This window comes from Biomphalaria glabrata, chromosome 6 (genome assembly GCF_947242115.1).
Source record: "Biomphalaria glabrata chromosome 6, xgBioGlab47.1, whole genome shotgun sequence".
In the NCBI taxonomy this organism is placed as follows: domain Eukaryota; kingdom Metazoa; phylum Mollusca; class Gastropoda; family Planorbidae; genus Biomphalaria; species Biomphalaria glabrata.
Window position 1 is genome coordinate 12,048,725 of NC_074716.1, and position 24,283 is coordinate 12,073,007.

The 24,283-nt window shown below is 31.6% G+C and overlaps 1 protein-coding gene across 2 annotated transcripts in view; it reads left to right on the forward strand.

Annotated features, from left to right (window-relative positions):
• LOC106076710 (centrosomal protein of 290 kDa-like) overlaps nt 1-23,585 on the forward strand; it is a 37,715-nt gene extending 14,130 nt beyond the window's left edge. For both annotated transcript variants that reach the window (XM_056032071.1, XM_056032070.1), the window contains exons 21-58: nt 310-459; nt 635-760; nt 1,093-1,185; nt 1,331-1,480; nt 2,100-2,180; nt 2,307-2,480; nt 2,934-3,045; nt 3,853-4,049; nt 4,638-4,698; nt 4,898-4,995; nt 5,574-5,706; nt 6,397-6,599; nt 8,145-8,258; nt 8,390-8,584; nt 8,729-8,809; nt 9,398-9,505; nt 9,855-9,989; nt 10,118-10,351; nt 10,705-10,926; nt 11,363-11,517; nt 13,050-13,263; nt 13,580-13,705; nt 13,829-13,943; nt 14,233-14,342; nt 14,571-14,699; nt 14,799-14,938; nt 17,438-17,573; nt 17,971-18,096; nt 18,613-18,756; nt 18,872-18,973; nt 19,355-19,519; nt 19,620-19,742; nt 20,559-20,780; nt 21,169-21,261; nt 21,454-21,530; nt 21,660-21,753; nt 21,856-21,981; nt 22,119-23,585. In XM_056032071.1, the coding sequence (XP_055888046.1) occupies nt 310-459; nt 635-760; nt 1,093-1,185; nt 1,331-1,480; nt 2,100-2,180; nt 2,307-2,480; nt 2,934-3,045; nt 3,853-4,049; nt 4,638-4,698; nt 4,898-4,995; nt 5,574-5,706; nt 6,397-6,599; nt 8,145-8,258; nt 8,390-8,584; nt 8,729-8,809; nt 9,398-9,505; nt 9,855-9,989; nt 10,118-10,351; nt 10,705-10,926; nt 11,363-11,517; nt 13,050-13,263; nt 13,580-13,705; nt 13,829-13,943; nt 14,233-14,342; nt 14,571-14,699; nt 14,799-14,938; nt 17,438-17,573; nt 17,971-18,096; nt 18,613-18,756; nt 18,872-18,973; nt 19,355-19,519; nt 19,620-19,742; nt 20,559-20,780; nt 21,169-21,261; nt 21,454-21,530; nt 21,660-21,753; nt 21,856-21,981; nt 22,119-22,292 (5,238 nt within the window). In that variant the 3' untranslated portion in view covers nt 22,293-23,585. The remainder of the gene's footprint in view (nt 1-309; nt 460-634; nt 761-1,092; nt 1,186-1,330; nt 1,481-2,099; nt 2,181-2,306; nt 2,481-2,933; nt 3,046-3,852; nt 4,050-4,637; nt 4,699-4,897; nt 4,996-5,573; nt 5,707-6,396; nt 6,600-8,144; nt 8,259-8,389; nt 8,585-8,728; nt 8,810-9,397; nt 9,506-9,854; nt 9,990-10,117; nt 10,352-10,704; nt 10,927-11,362; nt 11,518-13,049; nt 13,264-13,579; nt 13,706-13,828; nt 13,944-14,232; nt 14,343-14,570; nt 14,700-14,798; nt 14,939-17,437; nt 17,574-17,970; nt 18,097-18,612; nt 18,757-18,871; nt 18,974-19,354; nt 19,520-19,619; nt 19,743-20,558; nt 20,781-21,168; nt 21,262-21,453; nt 21,531-21,659; nt 21,754-21,855; nt 21,982-22,118) is intronic.
• The last annotated feature ends 698 nt before the right edge of the window (nt 23,586-24,283 follow it).

Consider the following 24,283-nt stretch of genomic DNA (forward strand, 5'->3'; position numbering starts at 1 on the left):
TGCATTATGTTTTTAAAAACATGCAGCAGATGAAATAAAAATAAATGTAAAGAATACATTTTGAACTTGCTAGGTGACTGCAAACAACTCACAACGCTAGCCCTAGGACCAAATGAGAGTCAGAATTCTAGTAAATGATTCTTTTGCATACCTCTTGTTTTATTTTTGTTTTATTTTTTATAAATTTGCATTCCATTTCTAAAACTATTAACCTATTCATCCTATATTTATATCCTTCACAAAACTATTTCTAAATATATCAAGATGTTGATTGGATTTATAAAATGTTAATTTGATTCATTTTAACAGATTGAAAAATTAGAAAAAGATCACTTCATGTTCAGTGAGGCTGGAGCTGGTCCAGGGATGTTTCAGTTTATGAAACTCCCTGAAGGTATGGCCCCGTCGAGCTCAGAAGTGATTGCTCACCTTAATGAGCATCTAATCATAACCCTTCAGGTAATATCATTAAACTTGAACTTAACTAACATAAACTTAACTGATGTTTAAGACAATCTTTTTATACATACCATTACTGATGACTTAATAGACTTAGTGTCAGGAATGCAATGTCTGCATAATGGATTTGTTTTTCAATAGAATTTTTTTCAAGTCTGATAATTTTTTTTATTAGGAGCTGTCTCAGAGAGAAGGTGTAATGAAGAAAACAGAAGCTGCCTTTGAGAATTACAAAAGAAAGTATGCAGTTCTTCGACACCAACAAGGAATGTTATACCAGGAATATTTGAAAGAAAAATCTGTAAGTTACTGTTAGTATCTAAAATGTGTATGCATTTTAATTAAATTTAATTAATTAATTAATTAAATTTAATAAATCAATAATTAATTTAAATTTAAATTATTGAATGACATAATACATAAGTTTTAATTACTTTTTTAAACCAAAAGAGTTCAAAGTGACATTTTTATACATTTCTGATCACTTCAAAGATTAAGACAATAATTTGGAAACAAGATTTATTGATTCTCTATCTTATAGGATTATTTTGAAATAATCTATTCAACTATATATTCTTAAGATAACTTCATTTTAATTTCATCCTGTTCTAAGTTCAAATTAATATTTTGTAGGTCTGGCAAGAAGATATGGAGAAATATTCTAAGCAATTGAAAGAACTTCAGGGTCAAAGAGAAGAAGATTTAGTCCGCATTCAAGAATTTGATGTATGTTTTTAAAAAGAAAATATTTTAATTACACTGTTCTCACTTTGCTTACACTGAAAATCTCAATCTAATTTAAACAAAATTGTTAGTACAAATTTTAAACATAAAAAAATTGTGTTGAAAATTTCCTTACTTCTTTTTTTAGCGTTTAGTTGATACTCTCAGCACAGATGATGTCGAAGTCAGGAGAAGATTATCTGAGATGACTCGTAGGATCACTGTCCTGAGAGTCAATGAGAAAGCTCTAACTAGAAGGCATGCCATCATGGAAGAAATAGAAACACAGTTGCGAAGGGTGAGTCACATTCATGATTATTTATTGAGGCAAGAATGTGAAACATTTCTCAAACACATTGTAGCATGTACATTTAAATCAAAATCTCATGTTCTAATTTCCCATTAGTCTAAATTTTCCTTCTAACTTATATGGTTTTGAATGGGTCTCAAACTAGCAGAGGCCTCAAGGTCTCAGTAATCAGGTGATAATAAAGGGATCTGGCCAAGGTAAAACTAGTGGTGCCTTAAAGACTACAGGACAAGTGAAGTGCACCAAGAAATAAATATTTCAGTCTGCGTTGTAATAATTTGGTCATATATAATGCACAGAAAAAAATACAACTTACTTACTGATGAGATCAGTGTTACATTATCTCACTGTGCCTTCATTAAAAGGCAGTCAGTGGTTTTAAAAAAGTTTGTGAAAATTTAGAAATGTATAACAACTTGAAAATCTAAATTATATTGCATGGCTCTCACTCTCTTGAACTTGACCTGGCATAAGAATAACACCTTTGATTTCTCCTTCTTCTGTGTTAACTCTTTATTTCAAAATTTTAGGTAAATTTTTTTTCTTAAGTTTAGAAAAATATCCTTAACAATAACAAACATATTTTAATATTTTGTTTTACTGATAGGAAGTGGAACGTCAACGCAATGAAATGGGTCAAATGGAAGCAGCTGTGTCTGAAAGAATTGGTTACCTTCAGAGATATAAAGTAAATATGTTTCATTTTGTTCATTTTAATATTCCACAGAGAGAATAGTTTAATTAAATTACTTGCTTTTTAATGGCATAATTTGAAAAAAAAAATATTCAAGTTATTATTATCAACTCTACTCAGGATATGGCTGCCTTCAAGATTGCTGCCCTACAAAAGGCACTGGAGGACTCTGTGCCCTCAGCTGACCTTGAGAAGGTCAACAAACAGTACCACAACCTGACTGAGAAGTACAGAGACATGCTGGAGAAAGGCAACACACTTGTCTCAAAAGCAGAGGCTTTGGAGGGACTGGAAGTTAGTGGAAACCTTAAAGCTATTTAATTACTTGCCTGTGATATTAATCATTCAGGTCATTAAAATATCAGGAACACTTCAGCCTTTTGGAGACAAATTATATTTCTAGAAAGCAATATAAATGAGCAATAATTAATTTAGACAGTCTCATAACTTATTAGGAAATAATCAGATTGACATAAAGTGAAACCAAATAACCTTATAAATTATTAGTAAATTCTTTTTTTTTAAACTAATGCTCCATTTTCCAGCTTTATATCCCAATTATCTCAGAAAGTGTTCCTTTTTTACAATAAAATCCCTTTATATGAAGTTTTTTTTTATATTTAGAACTTTGTTACTGGTTAATCTGTCCTCTAAATATCTAATAATTGTTCACTGAATTTGAAAGAATTAGATTCCTATTTGAATAAATGGGATTGTCCTAACCAAACTATTGTTTTCTATCTCAAGGGAGAAATCAAACAGCTAACTGCAGATAATGAAGTCTTGAAGAAAACTTTAGAGATGGAAAAGGAGAAACTTCATGCATTAGAAGCAGCCATGGAAGAACTCCACAGAAGAGGTATAACTTCTAACTTAGTGCTGACTTGAACAAAGAGTTGTTGAAGCAACAAAATATTTCATTAGTTACCTTTTTGTGTGTGTGATGATAAGCTCATTGCTTTCAATCTCATTCCATTGTCCTGCAGACTTTTTGATCACTTTTCAACATCTCAATCCTCTGCTGCTGCTCTTTAACTCTTTCTCTCCTAATTGACGATGCCAGCGTTGATTTGACCCCATTAATTTAAATTGATTTTTGGACTTATAAACTTTAATTTGTGTTATGTAAAAAGAGCATGCATTCCCCTGTAATTCGATACCAAATTAATATAACATTTTCTGATTACAAACAAAAAATGTTATTGAAATTTAATATGAACAGGATAGTGAAATACAAATGAGCAAAATGAATCATTCTATCGGAATGAGGAAAATTATTACGGAGAGGAAGAGTTAAAACTGTAAAATAAGAATGTCTATTCCTATTTCCATTATTTAATCTTTTATGTGGCACTTGGTATTTTAAATACCACAGCTCTATCTTAGATCTTTGATTGAAACATGATCTGATTTTATTTCCTAGAACCAGTAGTTCCTGTATTATTATTTTATTAATAAATTAACATCCACCTATCTTGTTTCTTTCTTCTCCTGGATATAATCCTTTTTTCTTCTCTGTGTATAATAGAAATGCCAGCATCAGCGAATGAAGTGAATTCAATAGTTCAACAAATTTTTATGAGTTTCTTTCCATTACTTCAAGAATTTCAAATTTCATTGTTCTTTCTGTTCTACATTGCCTAAAGTTGTTGTGCTATGTATGTAGGTGTAGCCTCTGGTTCTGAAGTGAGTGTGACAGACGGTGACATTATCTCCATCTCCAAGAAGATCACAATGCTTGAGATGAAGGAGTTAAATGAACGTCAGAGAGCTGAGCACGCCTCACACATGTACCAGCAGCAGCATCAGATCCTGCATGAGATGGAGAGCAGGAATAAAGAGTTGGAGGAGAAATTTGCTGAGGTAACTGTCAATGTTTTCTTTAGGCCATAAGTCTATTATTTACTGTCAGAATACTTTCCTTGCTCCCATTTCACTCTTACAGATTTATGATTTGGTTACAGCAAATTATATAAAAATAAAACCCAGTCCTTTTGAAAAGAAGATAGCGTAAATATTATATAGTAAAGTCAACATAAAATCATATATCTCCTATCTTATCTTTGAAAAATCTCATAGTAAAATCTCTAATAAAGCCAATTGTACAATAAATAAAACAAATTCCTTGCTCTCAAATTATTATTCAAACAAGTCATTTCCAATTTTTAAGTTACTTCTTACAGATTTGAACTAATTGTTAAACATAGTTTTGTTATCTCTCAGTTACTTTAAAATCAGACTTGATCAGTATTCATTCCATATCCCCTGCATACTGCTATCCATTGAAATTTGGGAATGCTCACTAATAGGATGCAACTCTTTCCTACCTTAATACCAGCACTAAAAACCTACTGTGACACAGTGTATGAAACTGACACATATAGATATGTTTCTTTAAAATAGTTGCATTTCAAAAACAGAACTCATGATTTTCACATCACAATTCAACAGGTAACCAAGATGAATCTTGAAATGCAAAAGATTGAACGAGATATGAGAGATGAATTAAGCAGTGAGTTGTTTAACTATAAAATATAAAAACTAAAATGCTAAAAACTAAAACGCAATACTGGATATTAGAAAACTAGTTAGTTATCAATATAAATATGACAATGAAAAATAAAAATTGCTCTCATTTTTTATTTTGTTAGAATTTTTTTTAAAGTTTTTGTTTTGTTTTGTTTTTGCATAATATGTTTTTCTTCTCTAAGACTCTGTAACAAAAAGTATCAGTGATGCAGACAGAAAAAGAATTTCTGTGCTAGAAGAAACAGAGCTAACCCTGAAACAAGAAATCTCTAAATTGAAGGTATCTCAAATAATTACAACCTGTCACAACAAAAATTCTTATTTTGTTTTTTGTTGTTTTTTTTTGGTACATATAATTCATTAACTTTCTAATGTGCTTTCTAAATGATTTCCTTAAACCTCTGTAAACCTAACTCTAAATTAACAGAAGTGACTATGACTAAGCATATATTGACCAAACAAATTTTCAAGGCAGATATTAACAAAAAAAAGATTGAAATTTCATTCTCCACTATATTTATACACTTTTCCTAATACTTTCATATTCAACCACACTTCATTTTCAAAGCAACATTAGTGTCCAAACAAGTATAAAATCTAGTCACATACAACTTGTAAAGTAGATAGCACTTCTTTTTGTTGTTTTTTTTTGTTGACATGGTGGCAGCCTATATTTTGTTAATCTAGTGGCATCTTGGTTCAATGATGTTTTTCTACTGCTTGAATGTATAATAAGAGAACAATCAACAGGATTTAGATTTTTATGAAATTCTAATTAAGCCAATTTCATTATACAAATTTGAAAGGTTAGACTTTGCCAATTCCTAAACTTGTGAATACATTCTATTATGACACTAGGAAATGGCTGAGATAGCCTCCACCCAAGTTAGAACTCTAGAAACTCAGCATATTGCCAGAGAGAAAGAATATCAATCTCTGCGACAGCAACTCTTGGATTTTCAAGTTCAGAGTGATGAGAAGACAATTATAGGTTAGAAGCCGAATTTTTTCCCAGCTTCTTAGCTTTCCCAGTAGAACATAAAAATACATCATGTTGTTATTTTTGTCTTTGTTACAACTATTTTACAAAGGGGTGTCTCATTAGATATTTGTAATTAGCAGCTCAAGATGATGGTCCCATGATAGATAGCCAAGTCTAGAAAAATATGTTGATTGGGTTTTCATATCTCTTTTTTTTTTCCTTTAAATTATTAAAAACCAATCTAAAAACTGATGATTAGTAAACAATGTATGCAATTTTACACTAGTGTAAACTCTTAGCAGTACGTTAAGGAAAAAAAAAGACTGAGATGAGGAAAAGTTAATTAAGGTTCTGTTTTTTTTATTTTAATATTTGCATTTCAAGAAAGTAAGCATTTAGATGCAAATGTCTAAGAGCCATATAAATTTTAAATAAAATATGTCAAGATATCCTACAGAAAGCATGAAGTATTTAATCACATTATTTTACCTTAGATTAGAAATAAACTTCACTGGCTTCTATTCCATTGTCACGTATTTCTTTCTATTTTTTGTTCTCTTCAAGCTAAAGTTTTAAAACAAACTCATAAAAATGTCTGCCTTTGCACAAAAAAAAATAATTTTCTAGTTTTTAATTTAAAGGTATCTACTTTATTTCATAGTACTATTGTTTATTCTTACTTTGTTATTCTCCTGTTAGGTAAACTTCATCGCCACATTGTCCAGCTTCAGGTTAGTGAAGGGTCTGCAATAAAACGCTTGGAGGAAGCCCAGAAGAAAGTGACCAAATTGGAGGCCCAAATGTTACGGCAGGAGCAGAGGGTAGATGAAAAAGACCAGACTATCTACCACACCAGGCAGGAAGCACAGGGCAAGGCCAGATACCTCAGGAAATCTTTACAAGTCAGGATGTTATTAAATTTCTTTATTCCTTAATATCAAAAAGTTAACCATATTTGTAACTAGATTAAGGATTTATTTATGACAGGATGTCTCAGATCTTTTCAATCCATATCTCAATCTTCTTGCCAATAATTTCTGGTTTAACTAGATACTAAACTATAGTAAGTTAGAAAAAAGCAGATAGCAAACAAGTAATAAGCCAATTCAATATACCTGCCACACGGGAGTTATGTTGCTGTGAGGTTTAAGATATTAAATAATTACACATCAAATTATGCCCACATGAAGTGGTTATAGTAAACACAGAGTAACTAGATAGAAATCCACTTCAGTGATACAAAATAGTTAATGACAATTCTGAAAATGAAGGATGATTGTAGAGTTTCACAAAATCGTAACCCAAATGAATGACTGTTCAGAATTTTTAACATAAGATTAATTTCTTAATCAAAGAAATATGTATATCATTACCTATGACTCGAGGAACCCTGCTCATTGAATGCATAACTACATTCATACCATTGCATGCTTCAAATTCACTTATCAACCATAAATTAAATTGTAAATACTTCAGGCTGTACTGCACATTATGCGACTCCAATTCGTGGAACACAGTTTATCTTGTGTAATAATAGTCTAAATTCAAATAATTCTATTCAGAAGCTACTGTATAAATGAGTGACTTATTTGGTCCTCTTTTGAATGCAATTCAGAAAGAGAGCACATATATCAATAAAGTTGTCTCGCAAATGTTGTCATAAACTTTGCAAAGTAGGTGAAGCTACACAATTCAGAAGCTTAAGTGCTGAACTCAAGTAGATATGTATAAAACTAAAACAAATTGTGGATGTTGAAATTATGCAAAAAAATTTTAAAGATTTCTAGGTCATTGCTAGGGATATAAAAAGCATAGAACAGATTAGTAGAGGACTGAGCTCACTTGGGATTTTTATTTAAACACATTCAATTATTTTAAGAAATGCATTTTTATTACACTGACTCATCAAACTTGGGGAAGCTAAATTCTATATTACATTTAAACTAACTAAAGTTTATCCAAGAGTTCCAGTTATTTCCCTTACACCCATTCTTGGATCAAATTGAAACTTCACACAATTATTCATTGGCAAGACATGAATCAATAAAAAAAAAAACAATGAGTCAATTAATTACTGGTAATTAATTATGTTGTTTGATACCAGCAAAGAAAACTAATCCTTCAGTATTCACATGTATGGCTAAATTTGTTGGGTTAAGACCCCTTAAATAACTGTTACCGCTATTTCTCCCTCACACATTCTCCGATCGTGTTGATACTTTAAGCAATTATTTATTGTACATAGCAAAACATAAATCAATTTAAAAAAAAACAATTAGTCAATTAATTATTGGTAATTAATTACTCTGTTTGGTGTCAAATAAGGAAAATAGCTTGTACATTATTGATAGATATAGTTTTAAAAGTGGAGTTCTTCCCCTTTAGATAAGCTTTTTTTTTAAAAAAAAAAAAAAGATTTTAAAAACATTTTGCATGTTATCTTATAGGAGCTCCGTATACAATTCGCTGGAGCAGTGCCATTGTCTAAACAGGAGAAATTCTCTCGTTCAATGATGCAGTTACAGCAAGATAAAGCTAAGCTTGAAAAAGACTTGAAAGAGGTAAGCTAAACAAAATGTTGAAGTTAATAGTAGTCTACTACAAAAAGTATTTGGTTATTGCTGTGTGCATTTCAGTAGTAAAGATATTTGAATATGAAATAAAGATGATGAAATGTATTTCTGTTGTACAGACACGTGAGCATAAGAATGAGATGGAAGACAAGCTGGCAGCTTTGTCTCTCCAACAAAACAGCTTACAAGAACTGATAGCGGTTCTCAAAGATGGCAGAGGGGCTCAGAAAGTAGCAGAGTGGCATTCCAAAATTGATGGTATAAGGCTGGATGAGTTAAAACAGAGACGAATGTGTGCCAAGCTACAGCAGAAAGTAAACAATGAAAATATTTTGTTTGCATTTTTTTTTCAGATATAATTTACTTTAGGTCAATGTCTGTACACCATTAATTTTGTTTAGGGTAAAATAGCAATTGTAGTTTAGAATCTTTGTTGAAATAATAACTATCATTATCAGGTGAGATATTTGGAAGAAATTATTACATCTCATGAAGTGACAATCTCAGAATTGGAAGCTGACAATGTTAGAATGATGAAGGTGAGAAACTTTGAAAACATTTTTACATCAGCTGATTGAACAGTGTATTGTGTTTTAAACTAATCTGTAACTGTTGGACTATAAATTTCATGCCATTTTGAAAGACATATTTGTTCCAGTCATCGGAAATATTCATCAGCAATCATTTTTTTATTGTGCCAAACTTTTGTCATTTAGAAAATGTCTTAAAATGATTGTGCTAGTATATAATAATAAAAGGGTTCTTAAAATGGTACCTGCACATAATTAAAGAGTTCTTTTTTTTTTCTTTTAACCCACTTTTTTATACAAGAAATCACTTAAGCTGTTGTAGGATTTTCAAAAGCTTTTTATTTCCTCTGTCTTTAAATAAAGCTCCGATCTAGGCTGTTTAGAAATGTGTCCCTCTAGAAGATAAAGTAGCACTGACCTACAAAATGGAAATGTTGACCACTAAAGATCATTGATTAGTTTTCTTTTATTTCTTGAGATATGGTCCACACAAGTGTTGCATTTTATTTTTAAATTGGTATCCTTGCATCGAGTTTAGAGTTTGTTTCATTTCTGTATTGTTCTACTAGCAGTCAGTGGATATTTTCACTATTCCAGGATTATGAAGAGAAACAGATGAGGTGGGAGCTGAGAGAGACAGAGCTGGAGAGAACAATCATCACTATGGAGAAACATACAGCAGAAATAGCTGGAGCTGCATCGAAAGTACAAACTTTTGGCTTGATTTAGTTAGACCTGAAACATAACATTCTTAAATAACCAAAAAAAATATTCTTAAAGTAAAATATTTGTAAATGACACTAATAATATCTTTATTATCCTTGAGTAACTTTGTCTTACAATTTATGATTTACAAATTTAAAAAAAGCATAATAATGATAAACAAATTATATGTTCATACCAGTTTCACTCCAACATGTGAAGTTAAACATTAGAAAAGTTGGATTGCATGTGATGATTTAATTGTCAGAAGAACAAAGGAGTTCTTATATTTATTTACAAATAAATTATATATTGGGATGAACTAATTTTATTCCATTTAATTCTCTTTCAGTTTGAGCTAGCTGTAGGTTCATTGCCTAGTGCCAAACTTCCTGTGGCCAATCAACTTGAACAAGCAATATCAACTATTAAAGGAAATGTCAAGGTCATCCTGGACACACAGGCAGAAAATAAGTCTCTGAAAGCTGTAAGTACATCGATTAGATCCTCTTTGAAATTGTACCATTATATTCATCTGGATCGTTACATTTCCCTTTCCATATGCATTGTTTTGAAGTAACTCAGTTAAAATTAATTATCTTCCTTTAATTTCAGAGAAACCAAGAGCTGGAAAAGCTACTGCGTGACTCAGAGCGTGGCATTCTGGAGAGAGATAAACTCATCTCTGAGTTGAGACTTCGCATGCCAGCAACTGCTGACAGGGATGACATAATTATCCAGGCTCAAGCTAAAGTAACTCAGGCCATCAAGAAGGCTGAGACAGGTGGCATCGACTATGAAAGTCAGCAAGCTTTAAAGATAGCTCAAAGTACTGTGCACAGTTTGCAGGTGAATTATTCTTTGTATATAAGTGCCATTCTAGCGTGGAATGGTTTGCCTGTATGACATAGGGAAACTAATGAAGTAGAATTGGAAGTTTAGTCGTTTCTAACATTATATTGCAATGCATTCTTAGATGGAATGAATTACATTATTGATTTATGTTTTAACAATGAATACTTTGATGTATTTAGATATTTTCTTTAAATTTTATTTAAAATCAGGCTGTCATATACAAATATTTAGAATAATGCATAAGTTAACTTTTTAATTTTGACATTTCATGAGAAAAACAAAACAGGTAGCTAGCAAATAATCTTCTTGCAAAACAGTTTAAAATGTACATTTTGTTTTTTTTTCAGCAACGTATAAACCAAAAAGATGAAACAATCGCCAAATACATGATCCTGTTGAAACAAGGTCGGGAAGACATGGTGCAAATGAACCAACGCCATGAAGAAGAGCTACGAGCCATGCAACACAAGATTCATATGAACACTGACCTAGCTTTTAGCAAGTTTAAAGAAGCTGCTCGTGAATTGATCAACAAACAATCCAGCTCAAAGACTGTCACTGCTCAGCAGGTTGATGTTGCTTTTTAGTCATATTTTGTTAGAACTTTCTGTGTACTATTTGAAACTCATGTTCCAATATCTTTTTTTATTCTCTTCATTGTCACCATGTTAGGACCAAGTATGTTTACTCTGCTGTAATAGTTAATAACTTGTGATACTTTCTTTAATTAATCATTAGCGCATAATGAAATTTGGTAGTTAAATAGTAACACTGTAAAGAACTTTTGAAAAGAGAGTTGAATATTTCTAGAATCCAACTATCTAGGTCAGGTAATTATATTTGGCCCTATAATTTCCTTAAAAAATACATTGATCATTGAAAAGTATGCACGTATGATAAAAGAGTTAAAACCAAACATTTAGTCTAAAATTATTTTTTTGAAGTGAACAATATATGACCATAATGGAAGTACACTAAAAGTCTTGAGAAATGTTTTACTTTTAGTTGTCCAGACTGAATGAACTAGAAGATACTGTGGCGGAACAAGAAAATACAATCTCAGCTCTTCATGAGAAGATCAAGCAGAAGGAAGAGGAGATCTTAAAGTTACACGCCAGTCTTTCAATATTTAACAGGAATCTCAAGTCAGAGCAAACAAGGTACTCTCAGTTGTCAGTCTAAAGCACTTCTTGTGATGACATTAATTTAAAGAAAATCTTATAATGACATTAGTGTAAACAACATCATACTGTTGACATTAGTGTAAAGAACATCTTATGTTGACATTAGTTTAAAGAACATCTTATGTTGACATTAGTGTAAAGAACATCTTATGTTGACATTAGTGTAAAGAACATCTTATGTTGACATTAGTGTAAAGAACATCTTATGTTGACATTAGTGTAAAGAACATCTTATGTTGACATTAGTTTAAAGAACATCTTATGTTGACATTAGTGTAAAGAACATCTTATGTTGACATTAGTGTAAAGAACATCTTATGTTGACATTAGTGTAAAGAACATCTTATGTTGACATTAGTGTAAAGAACATCTTATGTTGACATTAGTTTAAAGAACATCTTATGTTGACATTAGTGTAAAGAACATCTTATAATGACATTAGTGTAAAGAACATCTTATAATGACATTAGTGTAAAGAACATCTTATGATAACATGAGTTATACTTTTCTTCAGGCTTTAGGCTGTATTCTGGATTGCTTTTTAATTTTTTCAAAATTAAACTTTTTAGATTCTTTATAATTAAGACAAGGTAACTGTAGAGCTCTAATTCAGATAAATACTCTAGACAAAAACTCTTTCATAAATCTTGGCTAGGAACTTGAAATAAAATGCTTTATAACTTTGTAAATCTAACAGTTTGGTCCAGGTATTGCTATTTCAGTTTCAGAAATTCTTTCTAGAAAAGTTTTATTTCTTAGCTCAAACCTCATACTTGAAATGAAATCAAATTTCCACATTTTAAAGTACTACATAAACTAACATTCATCTTTTATTACTGGAAATTGGCAGTTGACTAGCTTGCTGATAGTTTGTTTTTTGCTATTCTATTATTTTTATTCCTAAATTTTCTTGCTGATATTAATGTAATATATTTCTGTAAGGTTGTTATTGACGGAAGTGGTTAGGGATAAAAGCACCACTACCTATAAAACACTTCTGATGGCATGGGTGTCAAATAGCCTCTGACAACCTGTCCAAATCCAGGCCTTCACATTTGGCTCAGTTATTGGGTCTACCAGAATCAGTAAGTTTCAGGCAGTAGGGGCTGGCTACCCTTATAGGAGAAAGAAAACACTGAATCTAAACCTCTGCAGTGTCCAAACATGGGAAAAGCTTCAGGAGTCAACACTGAGGAAAAATCATAAGCTGGTGACCCTTAGGCAATATGCTCCACACAGTGCTTCAACCTGGTAGAACCTAGGACACAGCTGATCTCAAACTGTTCCTTTGGACATGTGGAGGGGGAGGACTGCTGTGTGGGTGACATCATTCTGACCACAGCAAATGCCCAACCTTTCAACTCATTTCCATGAGATGATCCATAGTCCCTTTTGTGACTTAATGAGACCATAGTATATTTCCACAGAACTATAATTGCATTATTTTATCTCTAAAAGTTAAGAGTCACATTTGTCACTTGATAGCTTTAGATTTTCCTGTCCTGTAGATTGGCTGAACAACATGGGGAGATAGTTGGAAAGAAAGAAAGTGAGATTGAGATGGTCAGTAGAGAGAATGAAGATCTGAGAAAAGAAGTCAAGCTGTTACAGGATGAGGTGGCAGCCCTCAAAGATGTGAATCAGCGAGGACCAACAGCCACCATGAAAAATATGGTTGAAAGACTGAAGAATCAGTTAGCACTCAAAGAAAAACAACACCAGGTACTTCCTTGTTTACTTTGTACTGTACACATAGAAACATAATGCATTGCACCAGCATTTTTCATGAAGCATTTTTATTTTAAACAAAACATTTTGATTATCATTTAGTTTTTAGTATATTGTTTACCCTATGATCCACCTCTCATCATATTTCTACCTTTAGAAAACAAAAAAACTTTTTCTTGCTCATTATTCTTAGTCAAACTTTCAATCTTTATTTTTTAAATGTGTTTAAATAAAGTGTAAATATTTTTTCTAAAATCAATTCTTTTTTTTTTAACACCAAATAAAAGTAATGACATTTTTGTCTGCACAGGCTCTTAGCAAGGCTTTAACTGACCTACGAGCGGATATGGTCAGCCAGGCACAGGTGTTGGCCAATGATGCATCGCAAGAGAAAAATATTCAGAAAATTATCAATGAACACACTAAACAGATTTCAGTGAGTTGTAGATGTCTGCTTTAGATGTTTGCTTTGGAAGGGAATTTTTTAAGGAAGATTTCATTACTCTTTTTAATTGTAATGATCATTAGCTAATCTGAGCATTTGCTTATTTCCGACTAGGACCAACTTGAGGACCAACAGACTCTTGCTGACAGATTGAAGAAAGAACTGAAGAAAAAGAAGGATGAAGAAGGAGCACTACAAACAGAACTTGAAGATGTCAAAGAAGAATTAAGTAAATGTTAAATCTCTCTTCTCTTTATTTTTGTTAAGATATTACTTTCAAAACCTGTCACTTGGTGACCCACCCACAATAAGCCACTCATCAATCTTCAATCTGCTGATTTCTAGCCTGTTACGTCCTATGTAGGTGTCAAGTGGCTTTTTCTAGGTGGGTGTATCGAGTGAGTGGCAAAGACGTACTGACAGACACCTCTCCCATTGCCGTCACACTGTCAGTCATGCACACACCAGTCTCAGTAAGTTGTAAGCACCTAAGTTTGAAAACTTGTTTATCTTAACAGATAAGAAAGAAAGAACAATTGAGAAGCTCAAAGCATCAAAGGCTCGACTAGAATCTGAAGTGGATGAGCTGGAGAAAAAAATGGAGAAAATAACAGCTGCTAGAAGTTTGGTAAGAATGGATCAGTGGGGATTTTATGAAATCAGATTTAAAGATGTAAAAAAACTAAGACACTATATTAGTAAGAACTCCCTTTTAAAAATATTATCTCTATTTCATTTACTCTTTAGATCTCATGTATTCAAAAGTGACAGTGTACATTTACAATTAGAGCTTTTATCAGAATGTCCTTTAAGATTTTGTTGTTCATGCCAAGAATTTGATTTTTTTTTTGTATAGAAAGCTGGTGAGTTTGAAAAGCAACAAGAGCTAGACGACATGAGGAGAAAATGTAGAGCCCTGGAGGATCAACTGAGTCGACAACTAGCAGCGGAGAAGCCTTATGAGCAAAAAGAAGAGAAAACCAAAGTATGAAAATTTGACTTTTTGGTCTTAATGCTGTTTTCCTAAAGTTGAAATACTACATCAATTGATTGCTATATATTTTCTTTGTTTATTTATTGTTAGCAAGAAGATACCATCAGATGGGAGGAAAGCAAGAAATGGCAGAGGACGATTGAAAAGATGAAAGTTAAAATTAAAGAAAGAGACAAGGAGATAGAGACATTGAATGGGACTGTGAACAGGCTGAAGGCCTTGCTGGAAAGGTCAGTTTTCTGATACTTGTTTTGGCTTACCATTGAACTTGAACGGGATCAAATCTTTGAAATCAATCACTTCTCCTTCACACCTTTTTTTTTTTTTTTTTTTTTTGCTTAATTCTGTACATTGTATAAAAAACACATGAAACATTTATAGAATTAAATAAATAAATGGAAAGTTTCATCAAATATCTAACTCATTGTTGAAAAAAATAGATAAAATTATTTCCTAAAAAAAAATCATTATTCAATGTTAATTTTATGTACTAGGGTAGTCACTTTACAGTATTGGACCTCAACTAACCCCAATAGAAACATATATTTTCAATTTTGACTTGTAATACTATATTGTGTTCTCTATAGGATGTAGAAAAGTGATAAATCAATGTAAACGAGTTGTATTTCATCCTTTAGATTTCAAAATATCACCCTTCAGAGTTTGTAATTATTTTCTTGAAACATAAATATCTCAGACATTTTGTGAATAGTACTTCTTCTCTTCCTTATTCTCAATGTTATGTTGGAGCATTGTGAATAGTTCTAATGACAGAGTTCTTGCCCTTGTGTCACACTGCTGTATTGATTTTATTGATTGCTTTGTGTGCATGGTTGTAGGTCAGGTTTAGAACTCTTCAGTGCAGTGTGTCAACATACTAACTTGTTTAGGCAAGTTGCACCTTTTGGTTACAGCTGTCTTAACTAGGCCTCTGATGTGTTTTGACTTTACTGTTTGAAATGTAGAGAGAGCATTTGGTTTTTGTTCATAGAAACACACCACTCTTCTGAGAGTTGAACTCCTTAGAAGGATCATTACCTATAGCTGTAACTCCTGTAAGGTCTTTTTCATTGACTTTATTTGCTTCAATGTTTTTTAAAACTTGTACATTTTAGTTTAAATGTTTTTAAAACATTTTTTCTATACAAAAGAATTGTGTCTAATTTGTTCAGTGTTTCATTCTTAAAGCAAAAAATGTTTCTCAGGAAAAATTAAAGGATGTGTGGCCCAGAGGCTTGAACCACTTGGCTACCTATCAAGGGGGCACGAGTTTGATACTCGACTTAGGCAGAATTGTTTTCACTGAGCACCTAATGGCAGCACATAAAACCTTCTCTGGTCCACAAATGAGATTGGGCCATAGCATTATGAGCATGCTATAGGCATGAAAGTTGGGCTAAATAAAGCAATTTAAAAAAAAAGAAAAAAATGAGACAAAGGTTTGTAATATTAAAATGTCCAATGAAGTCAGTAGCATGTAAGACATATAAGATACATTGAGTCATGTGACATTCTGAGGTGATTAGGTATTACCACAAAGACGAAATAAATGAGAGTCAAAGTTATGCTTAATTTTTGGTTGATGAAGTTGTCATAATGAAAATCAAAAATGATTTTGTTTAATACTGTGCATTATTCTTTGTGAAATATTGATAATAAAATAGATTTTCTGTTGTTCCTAACTAGATAGTTCATTTGAACATTGTACAGAGAAAATACAAATATTCTAGTTTAATCCAATTAAAACCACTGACCCAAACTTTTATTTATCCTTATTAGATGAGTATCTAGAAAAAAATCAATTATATTGACTTCCATTCACTTTTGTTGGCCATCATCAAAAAGACATTTTTGTTTTTTATTTGTAGCATTCTTGTAAGTTCATTATATTTTGAGAATATTACCAGTTGATTTTATAAAGACATCCTTTGATTCAGCCTCTTAACATGGTATTAAATTATATTTTTTTTGCACCATGCTCAAGCTTCTCAATACTGTTGAGTCCAGTTAATTGGACCATATCAGGAAATGATAATTTTTATTTGAACTGGCTGGTCTGATTAACCACATTCAAACATATAATAGGTTTTGTTTCTGTATGATTTATTCAGAATAAGAGACTGGTCTGATTAATCAGTGTTTTGATTAAATTAACACATGGAGAGCAGTGAATTAGCTTGTTACAATAGCTCTATTCTCTTATCATTTAGAAACCAAAGTCTTTTTAAATAACCTGCTAATAGGTTTGTTTATTTTTTTAAAATTATCTATGAATTGGATACAATTAAAGATATTTATTTTGAAGTTGGAAAAAAACAATTTATCAACCATAAATTGGAAACATCAGTCACTTAGATTAAATATCCAGATTTTTAAAAATGTTTTAATCCAGACTGGAGTTCAGCTTGTAACATCAAACCACTTGTTCTATATAACAAGGTTTAATTAAGGTACTATTACTTAGTCTTTGTTGGTCTGTTCATGAGCTTTTTTTTATTCCTGCTTTGTACCAGATCATCTGAATGCAGTAACAATCCATGTTTAAACTTACACCTATCTTCAGTTCAATCATCATAGCCTCAGATCCTCCAGAGCATGTATCTTACAAAAATACTTTTGAATATAGAATGTTTCTTATTGCATCTTCATATCCACATGCAAAGTCAGCTTTCATTTCCATTGAGGATATATTCTTTCACAATAATATTTTGTTGAATATATTTGTATAGAACCAACAGAGAGAAAGATATCCAGGCTCCTCTGATTCAGAAGACATCAGCTGTAAGTCTGAGTGCTGCTCCTGGGGGCAAACTAGATCATGAGAGAGAGGATCTCAAGGCAACTATTTACAAGCTTCAAGATGAGGTTTGTTCGGTGTTGTTCTTAGGATTTTTATCTGTTTCATACTTGCTTAAGAATATACAAAAACAATTCAATATGTTGGTTTCAGATAAGAATATACAATAACAATTTAATTTGTTGGTTTCAGATAAGAATATACGAGAACAATTTAATTTTTTGGTTTCAGATAAGAATATACAAGAACAATTTAATTTGTTGATTTCAGATAAGAATATACAAGAACAATTTAATTTGTTGATTTCAGATAAGAATATACAAGAACAATTTAATTTGTTGATATCAGATAAGAATATACAAGAACAATTTAATTTGTTGGTTTCAGATAAGAATATACGAGAACAATTCAATATGTTGGTTTCAGATAAGAGTATACAAGAACAATTTAATTTGTTGATTTCAGATAAGAACTCTCAAACACCAGGCATTGATGAGCCAAGATGCAGCACTGGAAGAAGTACAGATGAGAAATCAACATTTAAGAGAACAACTAGAACAGATGGAGAGGGCAATGGCTGCCAGGCCCTCAGTAAGATTTATGTGATAGTAGTGTCTTCTTCATGGTGTTTTATTTTCATCCTCCATGCCACACAGTAACTGAAATGACGAAACTCTTTCCAGTGTTAAGCAACTAACTTTATTAATAAAGTACTAGCCTTTTTATCTAGACAGTTCTAGACACATGTTCTGAACATATTACTCTTTTAAATATAAACAATGAGATGCTCAACTATGCAATCAACAACTCTCTATTAGTCCAGTCAGTCAATCTGTCATGAATGGTCCCCCCTAAGGTTAGACAGTATACAAACACCTTGTATGTCTGTCATCAATATTGTTACACTTTGAATAACAAATATATAGACAGTTTGTTTTTCTCTCACTCATTAGGTTTGAATAATAAATATATAGACAGTTTGTTTTTCTCTCAATCATTAGGTTTGAATAATAAATATATAGACAGTTTGTTTTTCTCTCTCTCATTAGGTTTGAATGATAAATGCACGAGTTCATGTTTTCATTTTCTTTTTCTATTTTGTTTCAGGATTCTGGAGTTTCTGCAGCAGAGTATCAAAAACTGTTTTTGAAGAACCAGGAGCTCCAGAGAGACGTACTACGTCTGAATGAGGAAAATATAGAACTGAGATTTGAAGTTGAGTCATCTCGGAAAGATATTCCAAGATTAAAGGTAGAAGAATACATTTTTTTCTGCAACTCTTGTTGTATATTTTTATTATTACAATGATGACATCTATAACTTGACATTACAAAAGAATTATTCAACATTTGTTTCAATGTTATAGGAAAGAGTTCAAGACCTTCAGAGTTATGTTGAAGCTCTGAAATTTGAAAATGGCCAACTGACAGGTGACTCCGCTAGGTCTAGTCTGTCTAGCATTAAAAGAGTGAGTATTTTATTCAAAACAAAAAAATAATAAAATTAGGTTTTAAATATTTTTTGGTGGCTGAGCGGTAAAGCGCTTGACTTTCGAACTTGGGGTCCCGGGATTTAATCCTGGTGAAGACTGGAAATTTTAATTTCAGGATCTTTGGGTGTCTATGAGTCCACCCAGCTATAATGACACTAGTTGGGGAAAAGTAAAGGGGGTTGGTCATTGTGCAGGACACCCTCGTTAACCATAAGCCACAGAAACAGATGACCTTTACATCATCAGCCCTATAGACCACAAAGTCTGAAAGGGAAACTTTTACTTTTAATTCTTTGTTTAAGTAAATTTTACTTGTGGTACAGAACATTGTACTTCCTGTCTTGCTTTGTTACACAGATTGGTGAGAGTGGCAAAAGTCAGAGAGAACTTGAGAAAACAATTGCATTGTTAAAGAAAGTTGTAGAAAGGGTTCAAGCAGAGAACACAGCACTGAAAAAAGCCCCAGGAGTTGTCAGTCAGGAGCAGTTGAACTTACTGAAGAGAGAAAATGATGGTTTAAAGGTAACTTAATAATCTAAAATAGTGGGTATAGTTTTTTTTCTGAACTAAGTTGTAAACTTTTTAGGGTTAATTTATGAAACATTTTTTTTTTCTGATAAAGAGTCAACTAGAAGAACTACGTCAAACAATGGGACTTGAACTAAGTGAAAGATACACTGCACAACAGAAAGGTACGGCCAAGATGGTGAACGATTTTGACAAGTTAAGGAAAGAGCTAGCCAAGGTATGGATCTCATTTCAATTGTTTCCTACATCATTAATACAACTTAAACACTTAAAAACTTTCTCTTCTAAAGTATGCTATTTGTTCCAAATTATTTTATTTATCAAATGGCATGTGCAATAATTGAAGTTTTTTTGTTTTTGTCTAGCTGAATGTGTGCTTTCTATTTGAAACAAAATTGTGTTTTTAAATAACAGTTACAACTGAATTGTTTCAATTACGTACTGGTACAACATCTCTTACAATATCTTGCCAAATAATATCATTTCCAGGAAGAATGTTTTATTAGTCTTAACTTTTTGTGACAACAAACATCATTCTCTCTAGAACAGAAATTGTTGTCATTGTCGCCTTACATACATACATGTATAGTTTGAAATTTATTTTAATCATTGATTTTATAAAACATAAAGATTTTTTTTATTAATTTTTTACAGTATGAGTTATTCTGCTTAAAACCAAAAGCGCTAAGAATGGGGTATAGTGGCCAAGTAGTAAAGTGCTTGGATTCTGAACAGAGGGGTCTAGGGTTCAAGTTATGGTAAAAGATGGGATTTTAAGTTTTGGAATTTTACAGACATCCTGACACATCTTGGGGAAGTTAAAGTGGTTGGTGATTGTGCTGACCTTCATTTATCTTCAGCCATACCAACAGATGAGCTTAACATTATCTGCCCTCATAGATTATAGATACCTTCAAGTTATAAATAAGATCTTTAAAATTTATCTTAACTTATTGTTGTAGATATATTGACTTAGCTAAATGTCTCATTTGTAATCATTAATACTATAAAATGTGAATTCCTTATACTTCAGGAGAAAGATGACAATGAAAAGCTCAGAATGAAGATCAGATCTCTAGAAGTTCAAGCTGAACACCAAGATAAAGAGCTGAGAAGTACCAAGACTAAACTGGAGGTGGAGGCTGTCAAAAAGCCAAGTATGGCAACTCTAGATTCTCAAGGCTGGAAGTCTGCTGTACAAACAAGAATGTATGAAGAAAAAATCAAAGGAATGGAAGCAGACTTGGAGAAAAAGGTTTTGTTTTTTTATATATCATCTTTTAATAATTATTTTCATAGTCAAAATTTGTCCTAAGATTTCTAAATTTGTTCATGATTTTCACCATGGAAATTATTGTTTCTTTCCTACTTTTTTCTCAAAATCTAAATTTATATATTTGATACAAATTAGTCTTTATCTGCTTTTCTCCGTCTGTCATTCCATTACAACTTTTGTAAGTTTAAATATTCAAATACAAATTTTTTATTGTTTTGTTGACAAATATTCAACAATGTATCATACAATCCAATACGTCTGCAAGTTATCTCTTTACTTTCAGTAAAAGTTGCATGATATTTTAGCACCTTACCTTTAGCTGTATGACTAAAATCGTGCTGATATTTTTACAACTTTTGTTTTCTAGAGTAAACAGCTTCAAGACAACAAAGTTTTATTGAGAGATGCAGCAGAGAGAGAACAAGCTTTGCTCAGAGAAAAAGATGATTTCTTACAAAAGGTTTTTTTTTTTTTTTGGACCATTTTTAAACATTTTTTTAAATGTAGAATTATAAGCACTTAAAAAAGAAATAGCTCCTTAAAGAAGTGGCAAATGTTTAGAAAGGCTTGAAAAACTTCAACAAAGTTATATACAGACTTAATTATCATTCTAAGACTGTGTGTTTAAAAATTATTTTTTTTTCTACTTTAGATTGCAATTCTAGAAAGATTTCCTTCTGGCAGTGGAGCTGTGGATAGTAACTTGATGAAAGATTATCAACAAAGCAGGTTGGACACATTGTCCTGTTAGCTCATATTAAATAATTGTATAAGAAATTGTTAGTTTGAATCAGCACTATATCAATATTTTACTTTGGGCTATTTTTTTTTTGCTCAACCTTCTTCTTTTTATTTTAGAGTTCGTGTTGATCGTTTAGAAAATGAAAAGAAAGAATTGTTGAATGAATTACGATTAGCTAGACAGAACCAATCAGGCTCCGACACGTCACAGGTATTCTGATACTTGTCTTTTTAAACTAGTTCATTTGTATATTCATTTTATGTTATACTACCTACACTTTTGCAAAGTTAATTCCAACTGGTTTATTTTTAGATAAATGATGATGTCCTGACAAAAGCAAGCAACTACGATAAAATAATGAGAGAAAATATAGAAATCCACATGCAACTCAAGTCAGTGGAGTTAGACAAAGAGAAGCTGAGGAGAGAAGTGGACAAAGTAATGAATATTTCTCTTTCTGATACACCAAGTTAACAATATTAAAGAATAGGCTTACGTGTATGGATAAAATAGAACTTTTAAGATTAAGGGCATTTTGTTTAGTAGGTATAAATTGTTTTATTTTGTTTTTCCAGTTAAAAAAAGAATTAAATAATTTTGGACCAGAGTTTTTTGAAGAAATTGAAGACTTGAAATATAACTACAAACAAAGCTTACAGCACAATGTTTTGTTAGAGGACAAATTGAAGCAAGTGGCTCAGCAGTTTGGACTATCTATAGAGATACCGAAAAAGATTTCTACCAAATAATTACATAACTTCCAACATAATTCTTACTCCTTGTTGATGTTGTATGGCTCATTGTAAATGTATGTTGTTGTATGGCTCATTGTAAATGTATGTTGTTGTATGGCGCATTGTAAATGTATGTTGTTGGATGGCTCATTGTAAATGTATGTTGCTGTTGGATGGCTCATTTGTAAATGTGTTAATTTGAATATTCTATAAACCTTTTTGTTATTATTATTATTATTAAACCAAATTTTATTTCTTGAAATTAGCTTTTTTTTATTAAAAAAAACTAACCCTTTTTTTAAGACTGCGTTAAAATTGTCTAGCATTTGTATTGGTTACATTTCTCATCTAAGTTCTGGCTGAGCACATGCCAATTAGTAGCTCAATATAATGGGTTTTTTTCTTAGTCATAATAACCTTTTATTTTTTTAAAGCAAAGTCTGCTGCATTATAGAAAATTAAATCCATATGGTTTATATTTCAATCCCACTTGTTTTCATTTGTATACTGGTATGTTCCTATAGCATTCCAATTCACAGTTGTATCATTTCACCTTTGTTCCTTTAAGTTTACCTGGTGTTAAAAACTATTGTGTGAAATCACTCTCAAATATTGTTTGGATGTAACTATAAAAAAATATTTTCTTGTGCTGCATCAGCTGGTTGTGTTACATTGAGAGATATTACACTACTGACATAACAGTTCATTACTTGTATATCTGTGATAATTTGTAAACTATATTATAATATAAGGTATTCTCTACAAAATATTATAAATACAAAATCAAACAATATGTATAACTTAATGCTTTTTACTAGTCACTTCATTTCTGTGAAGTCATGGGTATACTTCTTTCCTCATTATTGTGAAGTTTTTTTGTTTGTTTTTTTGTGTGTAGTGTATATAAATGTTAATAATTATTTGTCTTATTGTTCAGCTACACAGAAATTTTGTTTGGAAAGACTGGAGTAAATAAGTATAAGATAAGTATAGTCCAATAAATGATGGGTTTATGGATTTCATGAAACTTTCTATTTTTTTAACAAATGATTCTGTGTGATCTCTGTATGAGATCAAGATTTTTTTTTTTGCTGTTGTATAGTCTTCTCAGTTTGCCATGGTCCAATCTCATTCATCGACCATTGAGGAAAAGGGGATATCTGGGAGAAAGCTTCAGTGCAGCTTTTAGGGACTCAGCTAACACAAATAAGCTCAAGTCGGGATTCGAGCCCTTTGTTGGCTAGCCAAGCCAAGCATTTGATGCCCAATTGTTAAGAAGGAAGTTATTTCTTCTTTTTTTTTTTTTAACTATCAAATGCACATTTTCATTATTTGGAAAGCTAATGTCTCAAATTCACTACATTAAAGAAATTATGTGATATTATTAGCTAGTAGTATTGATCAAAGACAAGCCTTATTATTATTAATGTAATGTCTAAGTTATTTAGTTTCCATTGTTTGGTTAGTTTATTGATATTGTAAATTATATGCTGTACTCAATTCTAATTCCGTCCCAATAAAAACTTGTTTAAATGCTCACTAAATGAAGTCCATAATATAAACTGTCTGTATCTAATATCAATGTACCTAATTATTCTTCTTAACCATCAGCCATAGAAATCATCTTCCCTATAGATCGCAGATCTGACAGGGTTACTTTACTAATATATTAGTTTTAATTAAGGCTGGAGTGTGACTGTCAAAAATTTCTGAGAGACTTTTCCTTGTCAAAACCATGAATATGATGGATTGACAATGTAGAGGCAGAAAAGCTCAAGAGATCTAAATGGAAGGATGTGTTGAAGCAGGCCCTCCATGGGCCTGCACCACTGGGATGGATTTTTCTTTTCAAAATAATACTTAAGTGAAGTAAAAATAACACCCCTTCAGACCATCTCAATGAAACACATTAACCTTTCATTCCCAATTAGAAACCTTGATGAACCGTAATAAGGCTCTTCTTGGCGTCCAAAAAATTATGAGAAGTATAGTATTTCATGTCCCAG